This window comes from Haliotis cracherodii, unplaced genomic scaffold, assembly GCF_022045235.1.
Source record: "Haliotis cracherodii isolate W230 unplaced genomic scaffold, xgHalCrac1.p SCAF_11, whole genome shotgun sequence".
Classification (NCBI taxonomy): domain Eukaryota; kingdom Metazoa; phylum Mollusca; class Gastropoda; order Lepetellida; family Haliotidae; genus Haliotis; species Haliotis cracherodii.
In genome coordinates this window covers 23,079,455-23,099,689 of record NW_027266266.1, presented here as the reverse complement: position 1 = coordinate 23,099,689, position 20,235 = coordinate 23,079,455, and the positions used below count along the sequence as shown (strand labels likewise).

Genomic DNA, 20,235 nt, shown 5'->3' with positions numbered 1-20,235 from the left:
TTTGTGTCTGCTTCTACTAGACCGGACACAATATACTGACTTGGATCAGTCCTTGTTTTATACCCTTAATGCCGGGTTACAACAAGTACCATGTTTTAACGTATGATCGAACCCCGGACCTTCCGCTCTCCGGGCGGACACTCTACCACTACACCACGGAGGCGGACCAAAAGTCGACAAAAAACAAGTATTTTCTCGCGTTCTAGTCTCGTTGCACACTCGCGTCCTGGCGATTAAGTGTCCACATGTCGGAAACTCGCATTCCTGACTTTTGCGACAAAAATGTATCACAAACAGGAGGATGCAAGAAAACGATAACGATAGATTTTTGGCTAAATGGCAAGAACTTTAGGGAAGTCACATTCGCTATCTTGCATGGTTAGCTGAGTGTCCCTAACAGTACCCCGTACACGATGTCGATGACACCATCCAGTATGTGTATGTGTCTGTTATGTTATGCCATACTTAGACATCTATTTACATTTTCACTGTACATGTGAATGAATTGAAACTATAAAACATGCAAACCTAACTGCATTTATTAACCAACGTGCAATGGTGAGCATAAAAATAGCGTGATTGCTCCTTTTTTTAGTGTACGTTTAATGTTTGTGTTCACAGCATATATCCAATATAGTAAATTCCGTCGTATATTGACCTCAAATATAGCCTACCAAAAGAAATGCAAAAGTAACTACATATTTGGTTCAGGGAACATTATTACGTCAAGGCAAATAAGTTATTTTTAAAATGGTGCAATATTTGATTGTGGTTTCAGTTTCTGCTAGAATGCAGGCTGAAAAGAGTTAAATCTAAAACTTGTAGTAACTTTGAAATTAGTTTAAAAGTGTTGCACGTAATTATATATCGTTATATGATGTATTCACACAACTGTTTTGCTTCATAATCTATTCTCGCATATCCATAGCAATTCTTTGTGATGTGAGAGATGACACCATATACCACAGTGACTACATTGTTAAGGATTCACAGTCGTATACAACTGAGAAAAGATCAGTTTCAAAGGGATCATGTTTTGTTCAGGCTGGACAGATTACTGCTTCACATTGTTTGACTTTAACAATTTTAAGCCCATGCGAATACTTCATATTCGAGATGAGTATCTACACACCCCTTGAAACATGGTGGTATCAGATACGACAAGAGGAACGTTGTCAAGGGACCTTGCTCAGCTTCACGTTAGTTGAACTCATCAATTAAAGACTTTTATATTTCAGGTAAGGGACACTATCAGGTAACCACATACACCCTGTGATACGTAGCCGTGTCAGATAGTGAACATAGTAGGCGCTCCTGGGAATAAGGAGACGGCCATGTAACATTAAAAAGACATTGTGTCTTAATATACTTCAAGAGATTGTATCACTTAAGACATTTAACAGACTGTAGATATGTCTACACATTAACCTTATTTTCCGTTTCAAAAGCAAGTTCAAGTGTTTATTGACAAACTACGTGTAGTATTAATCGCACAGTAAACATTCAAGCTTGTCATTTGAATTGTGTTTGTAGATTTCAATTTCACAAATTGTTTTTAACGTCAACTAAGACTGAGTAAAGTCGTTCATATTGCATGTAGGGAATACAATCTGGTAAACACATATACTGTGATACATAGGGATACAAGGTAGGCGATTCCGGGTATAAGGAGGCTATCGTTAACCATTAGAAAGACCTTGTGCCTTGAAGATTAGGTTTAGGATTGGTCTTCAACATCCCAAGCTTGTCGTAAGAGACGACTAACGGGACATGGTGGTCAGGCTCGCTGATTGGTCGATGCATGTCATCGCATCCCAACTGCGTAGAATCTTGCTTGGTGCGCGTTAAACAAACATGTAATAATCGGAGTTTGAAGATATCATTTTTAAATTTGCTCTCAAGTGGATACTAGCATTATGAAAATTGCAATGGGTACTTTTTGCAACGGATTTGACATGATTTGACTAAAACATCAGAAAAAGTAGAAATACTCATCCATAAATACAAGAGACATTCGAGAAATGTAATTTTATATACGACTCTGCTACAAAACAAGTACGGGATACTCGGAAATGACTAAGGATTTCCGAATTGTAAGATATATTAGTTTCTGTATATAGTTGTACGATAATAATGAACAATTCTAGGTTAAAAATGCAAAGTTGCGGTTACAACACTGTTCAAAGGATGTGTGACAATTCATTTTGTTCACAAAACACAGTAAAAATCTACATAAAGAACGAATTTTAAGTGTTCGTTCAACAGACATTTGGCGCATTTCTATATACGACCGTGACCTGATATCGTTTACGTCACATTGAGCTATATGACGGTGTAGAATGACAGCTTGCTTGGTTTTCTTTAGGGGTGCTCTCTTCATGTTTGCTTGCGATGTGCCTGTGCTACATACTTTCAATGACTGTCACATGTTCCAGTGAAATATTTCCGTGTAAAACACTGATTGAGCACACTGCATGCTTTGTTTAAAGGCTGCTGTCGGTGATTCCGTAATTCAGATCGACAACCAACTGAAAACTTTGGACTCAATCCATACCACTTCACTCAATATAATATCGGACACCAAAGATTTCGCGTTATATTAATTATAAGTCATGGCAGAATGGAGACTTAGATGATTAAATAAATCCTGTAAAATGCAGTTTATTGAAAAGAAAATCGTTCTACGGACCTCATTCTTCACAATAAAAATCTGTAAACCTAAACAAACAATCTGGCCTTAAACAACGCTCGATCGTCTTTATGGGATTTTAAACCCACATCAGAAGAAAAGCACTGTTGATGTGTGTCTTAAATCATAAAGACCAGAGTTGCAGTGTGTTTTTTTAACTCATAAAACTATTCTGAATGACGATGGGTGTGTTTGTACCATGATTCGACATTTTTCTTTTGAGGTCAACCATACAATTACTCCCGACAGGACTTCACACAAAACACGTGCAGTTCAAATGTTTGTTTGCATACATAATGACATAACGAGATGAAATATTGTATAGTTCTAGCTTTTTACAATGGTTCAAGATCAGCAAGAATGAATGGACGACGTGTACCTTGTTGACTGGAGTTGTTGAATGGAATTTGTAGTGTATGATTTCAAGTTGTTGTGTGTGTGTGTGTGTGTGTGTGTGTGTGTGTGTGTGTGTGTGTGTGTGTGTGTGTGTGTGTGTGTGTGTGTGTGTGTGTGTGTGTGTGTGTGTGTGTGTGTGTGTGTGTGTGTGGTCGTGAAGACTCAAATGGAAAAGATGACTTGTTGTTCCATGATGTTCGCTGCTTTCTTTAATATGTTATTTCTTATTCTGTCGGGAGCAGATGCTTTATTCATTTGAAGGCATTTTATTACATCAGATATTTCATTTTCCTGCGAGAGTACCTCTTAGTATGTTTGTTTTTTAAATATGGTAATTCTTTGCGCCCTTTTATTACGGCAGATGTTCATTTAATGTGTCTGATTTTTTTCAAATCTGAAAATATAGAAGAGTTGTCATCCGTATAGTTTTTCTTTAATGGGGGTATGCACGAAGATGTTCTAATCTATTTGGCAATATGATTGTTTATTTACTGTATGTAGTTCCGAGAGAAATTCATAGATGTTATAAAAGAAATTGTCTTCAGCACAACTTGTAACTGATGACTGTATTGCATTGTTTTCTATAGTCTATATTACTTTTTCTTGTTTTCTTTCGTAACCTATTGCGTACCCTACACTCCTTTCTTGAATGTGAATCAAACAATTGTTTGCCATTTGGTCGAATAGTGACAGTTTGGGATGGAATACATCATTCAATCTTTCACTCAACTCGTTACTCATATCGTCACCATTTGTACATTCATTAAATAATAAATGTTTTTGAGTTCATTCAATTTAAAAAAAGTATCCTTCGTCACAACACACAACTTTCCGTTAATACGCTTTCTTGGTGCAAAGGTGTGTATCAATTTCTATATAGGTACCTCTGTACCACTGCCTTTTACATCAACATCTTCACTAACAATGATTGGATCCAAAAGCGTGTCAAATTTACAATTATCTAAACGACACCAAAACTGTAAAAAGCACGGTGTAATAAAGCCAGCTACCTTTATCCATAGACAGTTCGTACATTCTCTTCAATGTTAAGCACTTCGTGATATATACCATAATCCCACCCCAAAAGCATTTGTCCTTCCTTACTGGATTATGAAATGATTGCAAATGTAAGTGAAAGCACATCGTACAAAATATCAAGCTTAAGTAGTGATTTTGACAGCTAGTAGTTTGGAGCTGTGGTTTTTTAACTTGTTTATATTCCAAACTATATCCTAGTGCTTGAGACCTTCGTTACCATACAGATATAGAGAGCACCATTGTGATGTTCTTGGATACAGTTGTCGATCCTCCATGATTCGAGACGCTTGGCGCTAGTAGTTTCTAGAAGTATGGCGGAACCTATATAACGAGGGTGATACTAGGCCGCTTTCTACGACCTGACCTGTGATTTATCTACTTGCCATGAGTGAACGGGATACCTATCGGGAAACATCGACGCTTTTCCTGGATTCAAGAACGGAACACGTGCTTGTTCAAGATGTTCAATTGTGACACATTCTAGACATTCGTGAGTGCACCGACTGATGTAATAGGGCCTATTGTATATTGCTGCTGCCACATGTTGGACACATTGTATTGCCTGTTATGATTGTAAACCTGAGCCTGTGTGTTTCAATATACAGTAAACTACGGTTATAACGAACACGCGTATAACGAACTGACAGATATAACGAACTTACTTTTTTGGTCCCGACTCTTTTCTGTAGTTATGCTGTATATATGCTGATAACGAACTACGGTTATAAAGAACTAAAATTAGTAGTCCCTTTGAGTTCGTTATAACCGTACTTTACTGAATTTGTTTATTATTCATTGATCGTGTGTGGTTATTTACTGACTTCACATATTAGTTCTCTACATATCAATTTCACACAGTTAAACTTCGCGTTTCAACTTATATTAACATCATAATTGTGGAATATATGTTTCAGTATGCCCAATAATATTTTTGCGGTGTGTTGTCATATTTAAAACAAACGGTGTAAATGTATTGACGCCACCAATGCAGATATGGCGCAGTTAACGTCGGTGTTAAACGCCTACATATGGGTGGTGGGAAAGCCTGTGATAAAAGCGTTTCCACGTCACGCGAAAGTCCCTTGTTTGATTCCCAACATACAATGTGTGAAGCCAAATTTCTGATGCCCTAGCCGTGATATTGCTGGAATGTTGCTGAACGCAATGTAAAACCCAATCCATTCACTCATGCATTAAAAAAATAAAATCTTGAGGCAGAAGCCAGTAACTGTAAAATGCGTAGTTTGTGGTAAATTCGTCGAAGAAGACAATAGAAATGAACACCAATTTTACTAGAAACAGCATCTCGATCCTCGTTTCAATGTCCGCTTTAGCATCAAAATTATTATTTCAATTTGACGCCGAATAACAATGTTGCAGTCGTAACGTATTGTCGACCGTTCCTTTTTAATCCCATTTGATTATTTCTTTGTTTTTCACCTTTGAATAGTTGTTTTAGTTCACACCTACCCACAATTAATATATCCTGTCTTAACACGACACGCTTCAAACATTCGCCGTGGAGAGATGCGTCCATTGCGAGTGCCAGAAACCTATCATCATAAGTTCGGATCCCAGGTGCGACCATATTACGTTTCTCTGTTTGTCAGCACAAACCCGCAATGAGGTAAACATATAAGACATGCAGCGCCTCGGCCTTGTCTCTAACATCAAGCTGACACACATTGATATAACTGAAATATTCTTCTCAGCGGCATGCACACTCACCCAATACATCTTTCACCAAACATGAAGCTCATTAAAAATTTCTGAATCCTTTTGATAAACCAACACAAAAACAGAACAAAGTGTGAATTAGCCATCCTTTTATTTTGAAGCATTTTGTGACAAGCATTCAAGAGTCCGTCATCAACCATACCGACAATAAGGACTTCCATAGCAACACTTTTCAACAGTCAGTGGTTAGGGGTTATTTTGTACAAAAACATCGATATTTAGACATGCATGTTTTTCCGGATGGAAAATGAAGAAAAGCATCATACAGTATCAAAACATGGAATTGGAAAACAGAAATAAAGGAACAAAGGGGACACATTTCAGCACAAGCATGGCTTCATACATTGCTGTCTATGTGGGGATTCAAACCCGACCAGACTGCATGTCAAGCAAACGCTTTAAATGCTAGACTTTCCCACCAATCCCATAAATGAAATAACACCGAATTTGCATGTGAGAAAATTTCATATACAATTTATATATTTTCCTATACTCTAATAGCGTATTTACTATGATTTCACCGCAGGCATCGTCATCTGGTTTCAATCGTAAAACCTATTCAGAAGCTCATTGGTACGTTTGCAGTATATATATGTGTGTGTTTCATTTATTAAGTTTAATTAGGTTTTGACGTATGTGAGCAGCAAAGAAAAGACCTTTGTAACTATTCTTGCTATTTATATATTGAAATAGGTACGGATGGACATATAAAACTGCAAAGCCAAAGAATATCCAATCTCTATTATTCAACGAACTGATTCCATTGGGCGTAAAAGGCAAAATAGCGGTGAAAAATATAAGAATGGATCACTGAAAAACAGTGATGACAGAAATGCTTGAAGCTGTAAACTAGAATATATATATTTGTCCAAATATGAGTATCATTATTTTTGTCTTAAATGTGCGGACATGCGACGTTTGTCCAGTTCAGATGTCAGTGTAAAGCACCAATGTTTGACCATTTTATTAGTGTTAGGAATGCCAGCAATATAAGTAGTTTATACAAACTGTCAAACTATATGTTTAATGTTCTACAGCCTCGCAACTGTTTATATTATTAATATTCACGTATTCATACATATTGGATACATGGAGCTGTTGTTTTATACCTTCTTATTGCAGTGTGTTGTGATGACTGGAAATATCAATCCATGCTTTATAGTTGTCTTCTGTAGACCGTTACACTGAATAAACCACATCTCTCAAATATAACCTCCATAATAGATCCACCCGGTAGGGATTCTGGGTTGGGCCACCATCAACATAAAGTATGCTGGCCGTAAGAGGTGACCAAATGGACAGGGTGGTCAAGTTCGGTGACTGGGTTGATGGCGTGTCATCGTACCCCGACCGGGTATATCATTGCTCATAGTGTCACTACATTGTCTGGTCCAGACTTACCTACGTATAAGCCCCCGTCATATATCTGGAAAACTGCTAAATAAAGCTCGAAACAACAAACAAATTATATCATCCGCGAAGAATGAGATTGAAGATTGTAAAGATGGGCCTGCATGTTGTATAGATACCTGTGTAAACGAGTCTAGTTCAAGCTTAGTATTTAGCCTATCGCCTACTGGGATAAAGATCGACTGTATAAGGTCACTGGATAGGTTCAGAAGTCTATGTAATGCACCCATGTATGATTATGTCAATAGTCTTGAGACTTCCAGCAATGCAGCCACTTTAGACAAACTGTTATATTTATCTTTAATTCTTTAGTAATCAATATCAATCTGTGCTTCAAAATTGACAAACTGTCAAATTATATCTTTAATATTTGACTTCTTAGTATTAATCTGTGCTTCATGATTGTGTTCTTCATTGCACTGAATAAACCATATCTCTCCCTATATAGATCGGTGAACAATGAGCTTGAAGATTGCGAAGTTGTTTGGGTGCTTTTGTTATACAAGTCCATTTGAAGCCTATCATATACTCAGAAAAAGCATTAAGCGCATAGGGTGACTGGGGGAGTTCAGAAGTCACGCAAAGCCAGTGAGAGGACACCAGAAATAAGGGAGGCAAGGAGTGTCACATAGGACATGGTGATTTTGTAGTTGCCGGATGTGGTAGTTGGTATCACAACTGAATCAGTTACGTCTATGATCGGTTTTGATGTCGGCGTCGATGTCGGCGTCGATCGGGTTGTGGTGGTGTCGTCGGGGCCGCCTGTGTGTGGAAAACGTTTATTAGAAATGTTCGACTGTGAAAGAGAGGTAACATTTTGTAATATGGTTAACAAATATTATTACCAAGTAAACAGTATATAAATCAATGTAACCGAATCACTCTGAAATAGCGGTCCAAAAATTTTCTTTCCCGAAATAACATGTTATTGATAATCCTTAATCCGGATTAACTTTTCATAAACCTCACCTGTGTGTGTGTGTGTGTGTGTGTGTGTGTGTGTGTGTGTGTGTGTGTGTGTGTGTGTGTGTGTGTGTGTGTGTGTGTGTGTGTGTGTGTGTGTGTGTGTGTGTATTTGTCCGGAACATTTTTTTTAAAGTGCAAGCCCACTGAGATAGCATGCAGCTGTTGAACAATAACAAGTAAACAATATAAAAATCAATGTAACCGACTCACTCTCATGATCAATAGTGGTCCAAATATTCGATCCCGAAATAACATGTTATTGATAATCCATAATCCGGATTTACTTTTCAAAAACCTCACTAGTAAACCTCACTCATACAAAGCGTCAGTAATGGGGCTTAAAATCTGATACTTAAATCTCACTAACCCATCCCTCTGTTTAAACTGGACTAAGACTGCAGTTAATATAGATTCTGCTTATGGACGAAATTGCAGCTGATGGCAACATTTTGTGACCAAGATATCTGAAGACACTTACTTGAGCTGTCTCTACTGATGCAGACGCCGTTTTGAACTGTGTATCCATTCTGTTGATACATAAAATGCACACTTTCAGTTTATTGATCGCTGACAAGAACATAATATGTAGTATGGTAATGTACGGAACAGTTACCAATGTAAACGGTGTAATCTAAATGTCCTAGATATTAATCCTTTCGTTTTGGGGTTTAATCTGTCGAACGTCTAGTTGGCTTCCGGGATTAGCGTCAGGGTTGAGGTAATCTATACACTCATTTGTTTGATCAAATCATGCCGAAAACCCGGTGCAATGTGTGAAGCCAATTTCTGGTGTCCCCTGCCGTGATATTGCTGGAATATTGCTAAAAGCGGAGGAAAACCATACCCACTCACTCACTTCAAGTTGACCTTCGCGGTTTGTGTCAGGGTTGAGGTAATCTCTATGTACATTTGTTTGATCAAATAATAAAGACTTTTTATGTTAATATGGGTTGAGGGGTGGAGGTATAATTCGTGGACGAAATAATTAGATATAAAAGTACCGGAAAAAATATATTTTTGCTCCCGGTCCTACCACTATTATGTTCTTGTTATTTTGTTTATATCAGTGTAAGTTAATTTTAGAAGAGATTAGAGGAGAGATTCAAACAGGTCGACAGAACGATTGGCACATTCGTGGTTATACTTCGACATTATATTTGCTGAGGAATAATAAAAGCGTTAATTTGAAAAGTCTACATTGTCTATGGCTTACCTGTACGATCCAGATTTTGGACTCGTGATCAACAGTCACACACGTGCTATCATATACCAGAACTTCGACACTCTCGCTGTAGATGTTGTCAATGTTGGCCACGGAGATGTTGTAGGCTGTGACAATACCCCTGGGTGCATCCACCCTTACAGGGCACCCTACTTCACTCAAGCTCCGCTCAGTACCATCTGATACCTGGGTATCCGGCTCATTAAGGGATCCACCATTGCCCACCTACAAGAACGTATAAAACATGTACAAGTATTCCCATGTGGATCGTGTCCGGTAGCTGGTGGATAGGGCATCTACCCGGAGAGCGACACGTCGGTGTTTCGATCCCAAACCATACCCAAAGGTTGTAATTGTTGTTACCAACTGGGAATTAAGGGGACAAGGACTATCCAGTATAATGTCTCAGAGCCTACAACCATGTCAAATTGTAAAACCAGCATTAGTCCGGACTCGTACCAGAACACGCGATTTTTTCATAGAATAGTTAATCTACCATGTTCTGACATATTAACTGTTGTCATTGAATAAATCGGGTCTCAAAAACAGTAGCCTTCAGACCGCTCAACTGCTTAACTATTGACAGGCATATTCTTATTCAATGGTACTACAAACTATCACCTACGTTTACATGCCCACTAGCAACATCATTATTTAAAGTTGAATACTCTGCTCAGCCTAAGTAAGCAGTTCAAGAGATATGATGTAATTTTATTTCCTGAAAAGAAGATTTTGTCAGATGGACAACATGCTAGCCTTATTTCAACCTACCGTGAATTTAGTGGCTCGACATTTGATTGCTGCATCTTCTAGAAAGGTCAATCCAAACACTGTCAACATCTGGCAGTTGCCGGTAGCCAGGTCACAGTGACCGTTGTCCTCGACCTCGTCCAGAACAGGTGGTTGGGTCAAGTCCACCGAACAGTCAGCACCGCCAAATCCGGCACTGCAGATGCACAGTCCTGAAATAGTTGGATCCATATCATCCTTATTGTGCTCACTAATCTTACTCTATTTATTAATACATGTTTCTTAAGGCTGAAGGGGCCGTTCTCGGCACATTTACAACAGAAATGTACCCGCGGTACGTTTCTGTCTACAGAAATGTACTCTAGCCAAATTCAAAGTACAGAAACGTACCCTAGGGCGAGTTCATTCCGCCGCAGGGCCACAGGGTGCAATGCGCGTAACCGATTCATTAGGTATTCGTCACTTCCTGTATGCCAAACAGCGGTTAAATTCATCATGGAAGTACGCGTTCTTAAGCTGCATTCCAGCGTATCATAAAGTGACGTACGAACGTTAGTCTTATATTCCGCGATGCACGCATGCACCCGTAATCAGGTGAACCGGAACTACAAAATGAACCGGTTTCGGTTTCTGGTGGGCGAATATGCACTCGTCTACCGTTTAGGGTACCAGTTACGTTTCTGTATTTTGATTTTGGCAGTGGTACATTTCTGTATACAGAAACGTACCTGGGGTACATTTCTTTAGTACCTGTGTCGACAACGATCCTTTCAGCTTAATTTAGTCTAATGTTTATTCACTGGTATTAGATTAAGTAGGAGGTTTGTCGTAAAATGGCTTTACATAATGACCTTTAGTTGCGCCAGTTTTATCAATATCCAGTGAATTCCTGGCTCGGAATCTACTGCAACAACAACAACAACCATAACATGGTAACGGCATCAATAGTGTATAAAATTAAACGAGTTCAACAATAAACTCCCTTAAGTTTACGTGTGGTGAGATATACCTTTGTTGCAGGTGCCTCTGTTGCTACAGTCGTTGGGACAGACGTTGTTGGTGATCGTGTCAAACACAGTAGGAGCCCCTGGGTTGTTGGGGTCAGTTACCCAAAGATCGGGGTTGAGCAATACTTCCATCTCACAGGAAGTACGCACTGTGCCGATAGACATCATTTGAAAGTCAGTTGTGCCAGAGAGCTGCAAATATGGTAAATATGCACATAATGTTATGTATTGTCATATATTCAGAACTTGATCACAGACATTACTGGCATAAGCAAAGAAATACTCTAAATTTTAATTATTAAGGTCACCTAAACAACGAGCCATATTATTATCATCATCATTATCATTAGTATTGCCAAAGACTCTTATATGTTTGGCCCTCGATAAAGTATTATAATTTACCATAATGTCACTGATGCAGTCGTCGCGGCTGTTGTTGATGTCGACTCCTGGGACGTTGCTGCACAGCTGGACGATCGTGGACGCTGCGAACAGATTGTTGCAGAATTCAGCCGCTGTCTGGTTGTTCCACACTTGTGCTGAAGTTTGCTGGAATGACAAAATGAGATGACAACTGAAACATGTGTGCAAAAATTGTATATTCAATATATGCAAATCAAACCTTGTTAAATAATTTAAATCACGATTTATTATATACAGAAACTTTTACTTATGTTTATATGGGTTGGATACAGAATTGTCTTCTGGGAACAAAGTAATGAACATTTATAATATACATTTGGGATGATCCTCAATATCAAAACAAAAATATAATGAATACCCTTTTGTATCGGTGGCCGATGTTCCTGTTCCGCACCATTCGCTTCTTCCTGTTGCCGTGTATGGCACAGGGAACGTCCTTGTAATGATTTGGCCTGACCCCAGTGTTCATCGTCGAAAGAGAAGAACATTTCACGTTACTCCCGCCTTCACAGAAGCAGTACTTTGGGGGCAACTGTTGCAACGTTGAAAGTGTTCTCACATAATCGGTGTTAAACAGGTCGTGGGTCCCTACTCTGAAAAATAGTAGCATATATGTGTCAAATGAGCATATTCGACAAAAATAACTACGCTAGACAATACGCATTCCCTTAGATCATGCGTTTCGTTCTGAACTTTCTATAGTTAAAATATACACATGCATTCAAGGAACCTTACCTCCAGGAATTGATGAACGTATTTCTGTTGCTGCTCCATGTCTCATCTCTCATGATTAAGTCATCACTCTGTGTGTTAGAGAGCTGGCCGCACAAACCACGACTCGCCAAGGTATCAAGGACCGTGCCAGGAAGTTGAACATTTAAGACATTCTTCCCGGTTCCAGGAATGCTGTAGGTATGGACGGATACTAGTGCCCCGGTTGGCAAGTTTATCTAATTGAATAAAACCAAAAGACTACATATCAGTGCATTTGATAAACTAAGGCGTTCATATGTTAATGATACAGATAACTACCATGCCCAGTCTTATATTCATAACAATAAGTAATCTAGATACAGGAATGACAATGAATTACTTATGTCACAATTTTCAGTTTAAAATTACATATTGACACCAACTTTTAATATCCGTCAAAGGCATTTTGAAGTAAATAATGATTCATCTACACATGCGACTACATTTATACCTACCTGATAAATGTTGAATCTCTTTCTTATTTCCATGGCGTTGTCAGAGTCGTCACAGCCGTGATGCTGTATTCTCCATGAGTTGGTATCGCAGCTATTTATGGAGAACACCGTCTTCCCGGATTGAACAGCTACCCCACAATTACAGTATCCAGTACCTTTAGTACATTTCCTTACATCGATCTGTATCTGTAAATGCACATTAACATGTTGGTGATACACGCAATAATAAGATTGTGAGTGAAAAAGATTGATTGTTTAGGGTTGGTTTGGGATTCAGGATTGGTACTTGTATTTGTTAGATGGTGTTTGGAGTAGGGGAGTAAGCATCATCAGCATCTCCCTGATCATAATGATTGGTTGGTTGGTTGGTTTGTTGTTTAACGCCTATATGACGGCGGTCTGTAAATAATCGAGTCTGGACCAGACAATACAGTGATTGATATTGCGAGTATCGATCCACACAATTGGGATGGATGACATGCATCAACCAGGTCAGCGAGTCTGACCAGCCGATCCAGTTAGTCGCCTTTTACGACAAGAATTGGCTGCTGAAGACCTATTCCACCCCGGATCTACACGGGTCCTGAGCATAATGAATATAGTGACCATACTTCCGTGTCAACACATCAGTCATGGAGACATATTTGCGTCTTTTTTTTTTGCAACAGAAAAAATGGTAGTTTTTATATCTATATAGAAAAAAAGAAGTTATATATTACCTCTATTAATCGACTCGCCAGTTTATATAATGTAAAACGTCCCTTCATTTGTAGTGATAGACGTCTGCAAAAAGTCAAACATACGTTGTGTTAGAAACAATGAGTTATCACACTTATATTTTCTCGATCAATTTGATACGTTTTAATTACACATATGTTTTGATTAAGTACAGTTCATTAAAGGAATATTATCAACATTACACTGTATAAAAAGAGCTCTGTTCCACAAAGTAATCTTTCAGCAATGAAGATCTAAGTCTGAGAATGGGATGGTCGTAATGAGAAATGGGGTCCTGTTTGTACATAACGACTTGTCACTACGTCTCCTTCATTAGTGAGTGAGTGAGTTGGGTTTAACGCCGCTTTTAACAGTATTCCAGTTATATCGCGGCGTGTCAGCTTAATGTGGGAGGAAAGCCCGAAGTGATGCAGGTCTCAGACGTTTACCACTTCAGTGAAACCCACGAGCACGGGTATGGTGCTGACAAACCTAGAAACATAATTGGGGCGAACCGGGATTCGAACCCACAATCATAGGTTTCTGGCGTGCCCAAGCGACGCAGCTCTGCACAGCGAATCGCGGCGCCTTAGACGACTGGGCCACCCGTGCCCCCTCTCCTTCAGTAAGTGAATGCTGTATTGTACTTTATGCTGCAGCTAGCGACTGTAGGGGTATTTCCTGATACAGGGTATAGCCTACAGGAGAAGAACTAGTCGTTCTTAGTTATTCATTTCAGTTGTTATGTACAATCATACAGACACTTAACAACAAAGATATATGTTATGCCCAGGTAGTGACAACTTGTAGACCTATAGGCATACATATTGAACTTCTCTAAAATGTTCCAAAATCTTAACGCCAATAATGAAAACTCCAACCGGAGATTGGAAGTCTGAATAACCTTGTGCACTTACTTCCTATCAAATTGCCGTACATATGGGTCGTTCTGGGAGGAGCAGTATTTCCTTTTAACCAGAGCTGTATCTTTTAATACTGTAACCTGAAAGGAAAGGAAATCATAGTTACTCAACAAGACATTTGAAACTGATTTAGATAACCATGGGTGTGATTTTGCGCCACTTTTAGCAATCGAGCGAACGCTTCAAAGGCTACCCCACCGCCCCTATCTATATAATAGATTCCACTAAAAATGTTGCAAGTGTAATCTAACGATTACACCTCTTTGTGGTTGGTGTCTAAAACTATCTTACCGTTACTGTTCCAATAGCATGGTTGGCCCAATAGGGAAATAGCAGGCTTTCTTCAGGAGTCCTTAGAACCAGTAGAGAATCCAGTCGTCCTCTGCCATATTCTGGTGTTATAGTGCCATGTACAGTAACAGATACAGGTTGGTTCCACTGTGTATAAGGTATGGAAATGGCGCAATCTTCCTGGGAAAACCCGTTTGTTGAGTCAGCAGTTAGTATCTCGATTCGCATGGAACAAAAAGATGTAAACGCCTCGGACAGGTTTCCGCAACGGAAAGGCGCCGTGGCTCGCACTCGAACCTGTCCCGTCTCACCTTGCTTGATCGTTATTTCTTTGGTTAGGATCTATGTAAAACAAATGTTTTAAAATATGTAACCACGTGGCGTCACCACTGATATTCAGTTTTGCATTCATAAAATGTGTATCACTATTTTACCTTTTACAACCTATATGATATCGGTTACATTTTATCTCACTCACTCTGTTTCGGCAGATATTTCTAGTTATTCTCCGGTGGTTCGACGTTTTTATTTCATTAAGGAGGAATTTAGGTTTAGGCCCCTATTACCTCAGCTTTTAGCACTGATCAAATAAAAGCAGTAAGTGAGGTCTTACGCAGCTTTTAGCAATATTCCAGCAACAGCAAAGCGGGAGACAAACGTAACAGCGTATATACATTAACAACACATGAAACTGATCAGATTAGTAAAAGTAATACTGCCCTAAACTATACCTGCGAATCATCATGGTGTCATTAGATTCCTAATGCTAAAGTTGATATCACGAAATTGGAATGATTTGAAATGCCAATACAGGTGTTATGAAAAGTAAACTATCTGCAATGAAATAAGAGGGGATAAGATACGAAAAGAACTATGTCAACTTACCTCAAATCCGACATAAAAAGGATCGGAACTAGCTGTTGGACCTGGAGGCATACTGACACCGTACATAGCTCGAACCTCACATGTTATCTACAAATTGAAATGATATTTTTAGCATCAGTTGTGCAAAGAATACTTCATTGACATGAAAATACAGAGTTAAAACAAGTATCATATTGTGCCAGTAATTGACTCAATATAAAAACACACATCTAACTTCAAAAGCACCTTTTTAATAAAACTGAATCTTACTATTTGAGTAACAAATATTGTAATCTTATTTAACTTGATTTGACTAAAGATATTGTTACAGGAATGGTTGTCTATCTTGAGTCTGATTGGTGAATGTTCAGCTTCTTATAACACCGAGTATTGTACATGTTGTGACTATTGTATAGTGTCTACTGTTTCTAGACAAAGAAATCGTATTATAACCGACTATCAAAGTGTTTAGACGTCATGAAAAGCTGCGTGTGACTCACATTGAAACCGATTTGTGTTATTCCCTCTGCGCTAAGCTTCGCTTGAGTGATCCCTGTGTTGTCAAAGTAGGCAGTGTCCATTAGCATAGGTGGGTGCTGGTGTACAACGACGTCGTTGACATACCACGTGGTCTGGTGGAACAGTCTTTGGTTTGACGAAGGGGGAAACGTACAGCGGAAAAGTAAGTCACTTTTGTCGATACTTGTGTCAGTAGTATCAGGGACGACAGTTGGCTTGGGACTGTAGGTAGGCGAGTCTGGTATGAAAACAAGTAAGTCAAGCAATCTATCCAGAAATACATCTGAATAATTGTTGATATATCGGTGAACTCCCTTTTGACAAGTTTACACCGCCTTATACTTTGTGTCTACTATTCTGTTATTGACAGACTGTTGCCATTAAGTGGCTAGTTAACCACACACTATCTTTAGGTGAAGTGATGTGTAGGGAGTTTAACATCGGTTCACGATTAGTTTACTCATGAAGCATGCTTGCACATCTCTGCCTGTCTGTCCATCTTTCCTTCTTTCTTTCAGTTACAAGGATATCCCATTCAGACTATTATACTGCGCCTGAGCTGGCAAATCCTTGTTATTGCTATATCATCCTAATGCCGAGCGCCAGGCAGCGTAAGTACAAGAACCATCTTTCAACAAATTTGGATGTGACGGAGCCAGGGTATTGAACCACCGGCCTTCCGCTCTCCGAGCAGACACAATGTTCACTACAGCACGGAGGCGGGTCGTTATTTATCAATTGTTAAGAAACAAAACATTAAATAGTATAAAATACAACAAAGTGTATAAAATACTTACTCGGGGTGATCTCACCTGTAAAAATGAAAGTAGTGAAAGTTATTCAAAATAGAAACATCATTAACATGAATCAATTATTGTTCTTTAGATGTTCGAGAATGGTAGAATTGTAAGATACCTCTGTAACATCTTTTTTTATGAATTAGAAAGAATCAAATGGCTGAAATGGATTTAACATAACTTCGAACAAGGCTAAACATGGCGATCAGCCTATCCTTGCAGTACAAAGGGACACAACTCTGCAAAGGTCACTGGACCACCTTCTCCCCAATGGTGAAGATTTCTTTAGTAATCAAGATTCCTATTTCCTCTTTGACACTTCTTTACATTCCATTTTAATGACAAGTTGAGAGGAGAAGCAAGTAAGATAAGACATCCAAAAGCTTACGGAAACAGTAGGAGGTCTGATGAATAGGCGATGCCCTCAGATTGTAGACTGTGTAGCCGTTGCAGTCCTCAACTTGTACGGTAAACTGATTCGAGCATGTGTTAGATGTATCTTGAATACACATGGTTGCTGTTGTTCCAGAAATACCTGTAGGAAAAGTTATTACATTACAATATAATAAATATTGATATTGTTAATTGAAGTAAGTATTTGTTTTGTCTTTGGCTAATATTGTTACGTTTGCTTTAAACATTGCTGTCTTTTGGGTATATTTTTCAGAACCTGGATGTTTTTTCCCAAAAGGACGGAGGTTTAAGACATAAGGAAAATGTTTTAAAATTGCTATCAGATTCATATGACCAACAGTTGAACTTTGCGCACTAAACAGCATCAAATACGTCGAAAAGGGCACATTAGTGATGAAATTACATGAATGGATCACTGAAATCAATCGTGTCACCAGGTAAATATCTTCTCTTCGGGAAGGACCCGCTTCCCACGTAAGTGCCATCAAAAGGATAATGAAAGTGAGAAAAGAGGTGTTAAATGTAGATGTCATCATATAGGATAGCATCGCGCATCATGATGAAATGCGACCTGTAATATCATTATGTTCCTCTGAATGTCTCCTGTGAAATTTCTGGAATGACTTGACCAAAGCGTTTTGGGTAAAAGCGTGAATGAAAAGCTAAGAAAAGCTAAGTTGTATACAAAATGTGTGAATAATTTGAAAAGCACCTGAGAAATAGGGAAATGTAGACGTTATAAGTTGAGTTTGGGATTCTACGAATTTCTTTGGACTATATCTCATGACAAGAATTGAATACCAATCTCAGATGCGGGATAGAATAGGTCTCCAGCAACCCATGCCCGTACACTATGCTATGTCGTAAGAGGCGATTAACGGGATCGGGTGGTCAGGCTGGATGACTTGGTTGAAGCACGTCATTGATCCCAATTGCGTGGATCGATGCTCATGATGTCGACCACTGGATTGTCTGGTCCAGTCTCTAATATTTACAGACCGCCGTCATATAGCTGGAATGTTGCTGAGTGCAGCGTAAAACGACAAACCAATAAAACCAATCTCTTAATAAAGTGAGCAATGTGTGTGAAAGGAAACTCACTTTGTCGCCATATCGGGTACAGTGATCCGCAGCGGAGGAACCCAGGGGCACTATCCTCAAGTGCATAGTTAGCGGCGCCGTACCACCCTTGAGGGAGCGTTCTGTCATTTATTGTGGCTCCTCCAACCTGGGTTGCGATGTCCGGGTTTCGTCTAGCGACCTCAGGAATGTCTTTGAAATCCACACACGGCTCTGCGGACATAAAAGCGAGGTGACAAAGTGATCCATTCTTACCAAGGCCTACTTGTACAAAGCGATTTTATTGCTAAGATGATAGTAACGCCTATACATCAACATAGCTTAAGATAATCTTAGCGCTAAGATGGCTTTGTGCAAGTGGGTCCTGGATTCCCCATGGTGTTGATACAGAGTATGCTTAAGGATACCTTTGTACAGATGGGAATCATTCAATATTTAACAATTATTGTCACTTTTACAAATAAACCACTCATGTCATGTCCGATAATATAGGGTTTCATCAGAACGTATACCACCACCTCGCATTTGAAATTGAGACTGTTGGACATGTATGCAGAAACTACGTTTACCTACCAGTTTGACCATACACCACATGCAAAACGGCAGTTGCCATGAGAATAACATTCCATGCCATCATTATTCGGTGATTCCTGTCGAAAGATAATTCAAAATATATTTCTCATATCATTTTCTAGAAATAATTTTCTCGTTATTTCAAGTTTTTCTTTTAAAAATCGGCATTTCGAATTGTTTCTGGTTGCTTCGAATATTTTCTCGTTATTTTGATCATTTTAACGTAATTTCAATTATTTTCGAGAGAATTAATTGAAGTGACAAGAAAATATTCGTAGAAACGTGAAAAAACTCGAAAATTCGAGTTTTTGAAATATACTTAAATAACAAGAAAATAATCGAAATTACGAGAAAATAATCGAAATTGCGAGAAAATAATCGAAATTACGAAACAATAATCGAGAAACGAGAAAATAATCGCATAAACGAGAAATAGTCCCTCCATACAAGTATACAATCAATTTGCCTTGTGATAACATACACGTATGTTTATGGGATACAATAATGACAAACCTTATTTGCCACTTGAAGGTTGCCATCACAGTCTTGGTCACTCGGTCATGAGTTGTGATACCAAGACTGATGAAGCTACCACTTATATAGCTCACAAGGGGGAAGTTTGTTCAAGGTCAAAACGTCGGATTTCGCAAGTTTCGTTTGTGGCCTTTTGGCTGTTTGAGCGTGGCCACGTTTGATTCGTCGCAATATAATCACACCACATCATTATCATTGCTGGTGCTAAAGGAATATAAATATATAACCTTTCGATATGACAGATCAGACCATGTTACTGGAAGTTACGAGGTAAACAAAATTTCATTGGTATATCTACTTCCTTGTAGAAGGTGCGTCATGAATCTCTTCACTAAGAACCGCGTGTATGTGTTATACTTGCAAATACTATTAACAGTGAATGAATCAAAGGCTTTGGTATACAGGCGCCTGTCAGTATACTGTGTCTGAGTTGGGTATTCATGTTAAACTGCGGCATAGTATCTCAGTGGCCTAAGTGCAATAATCTTGGACCTCACCGCCTGAAAAGTCAAGCATAAGAAAGGCGGCAGTCCGTAGCTACAATTTCTTATTTAACTTGGGAAATAGACAATTTAGAAACTGTGTTCACGAACCTAACACGAACTGGACCTTTTAAATGAGCTGTGTTTAAATAATTCTCTGTTCTTCAGTTGGAGATGAAGAATGGCGTTTTTTCT

The 20,235-nt window shown here is 38.9% G+C and overlaps 1 protein-coding gene across 1 annotated transcript; it reads right to left on the bottom strand.

Annotated features, from left to right (window-relative positions):
- Nucleotides 1–7,697: 7,697 nt before the first annotated feature.
- Nucleotides 7,698–19,560, bottom strand: LOC139454951 (von Willebrand factor D and EGF domain-containing protein-like). The gene is made up of 19 exons (XM_071236547.1): nt 19,538–19,560; nt 19,025–19,101; nt 18,473–18,664; nt 17,346–17,492; nt 16,958–16,972; nt 16,142–16,398; nt 15,663–15,749; nt 14,778–15,119; nt 14,481–14,566; nt 13,566–13,629; nt 12,847–13,032; nt 12,374–12,588; nt 11,997–12,231; nt 11,618–11,764; nt 11,218–11,407; nt 10,230–10,420; nt 9,450–9,683; nt 8,715–8,763; nt 7,698–8,032 (listed from the first exon to the last, which is right to left on the bottom strand). Exons 2-19 carry the CDS (start codon nt 19,086–19,088, stop codon nt 7,839–7,841), a joined length of 2,895 nt encoding a protein of 964 aa, XP_071092648.1. The 5' UTR covers nt 19,089–19,101; nt 19,538–19,560; the 3' UTR covers nt 7,698–7,838.
- Between the last annotated feature and the right edge of the window lie 675 nt (nt 19,561–20,235).

Coding starts and splice junctions, on each gene's coding strand:
- LOC139454951 (XM_071236547.1), bottom strand. CDS start 19,088: ATGATGGCATGGAATGTTATTCTCATGGCAACTGCCGTTTTGCATGTG. Junction 15,750..16,141: donor TAACACAAATCGGTTTCAAT/GTGAGTCACACG, acceptor TTCAATTTGTAG/ATAACATGTGAGGTTCGAGC. Junction 11,765..11,996: donor TCGGCCACCGATACAAAAGG/GTATTCATTATA, acceptor TTGTCATTCCAG/CAAACTTCAGCACAAGTGTG.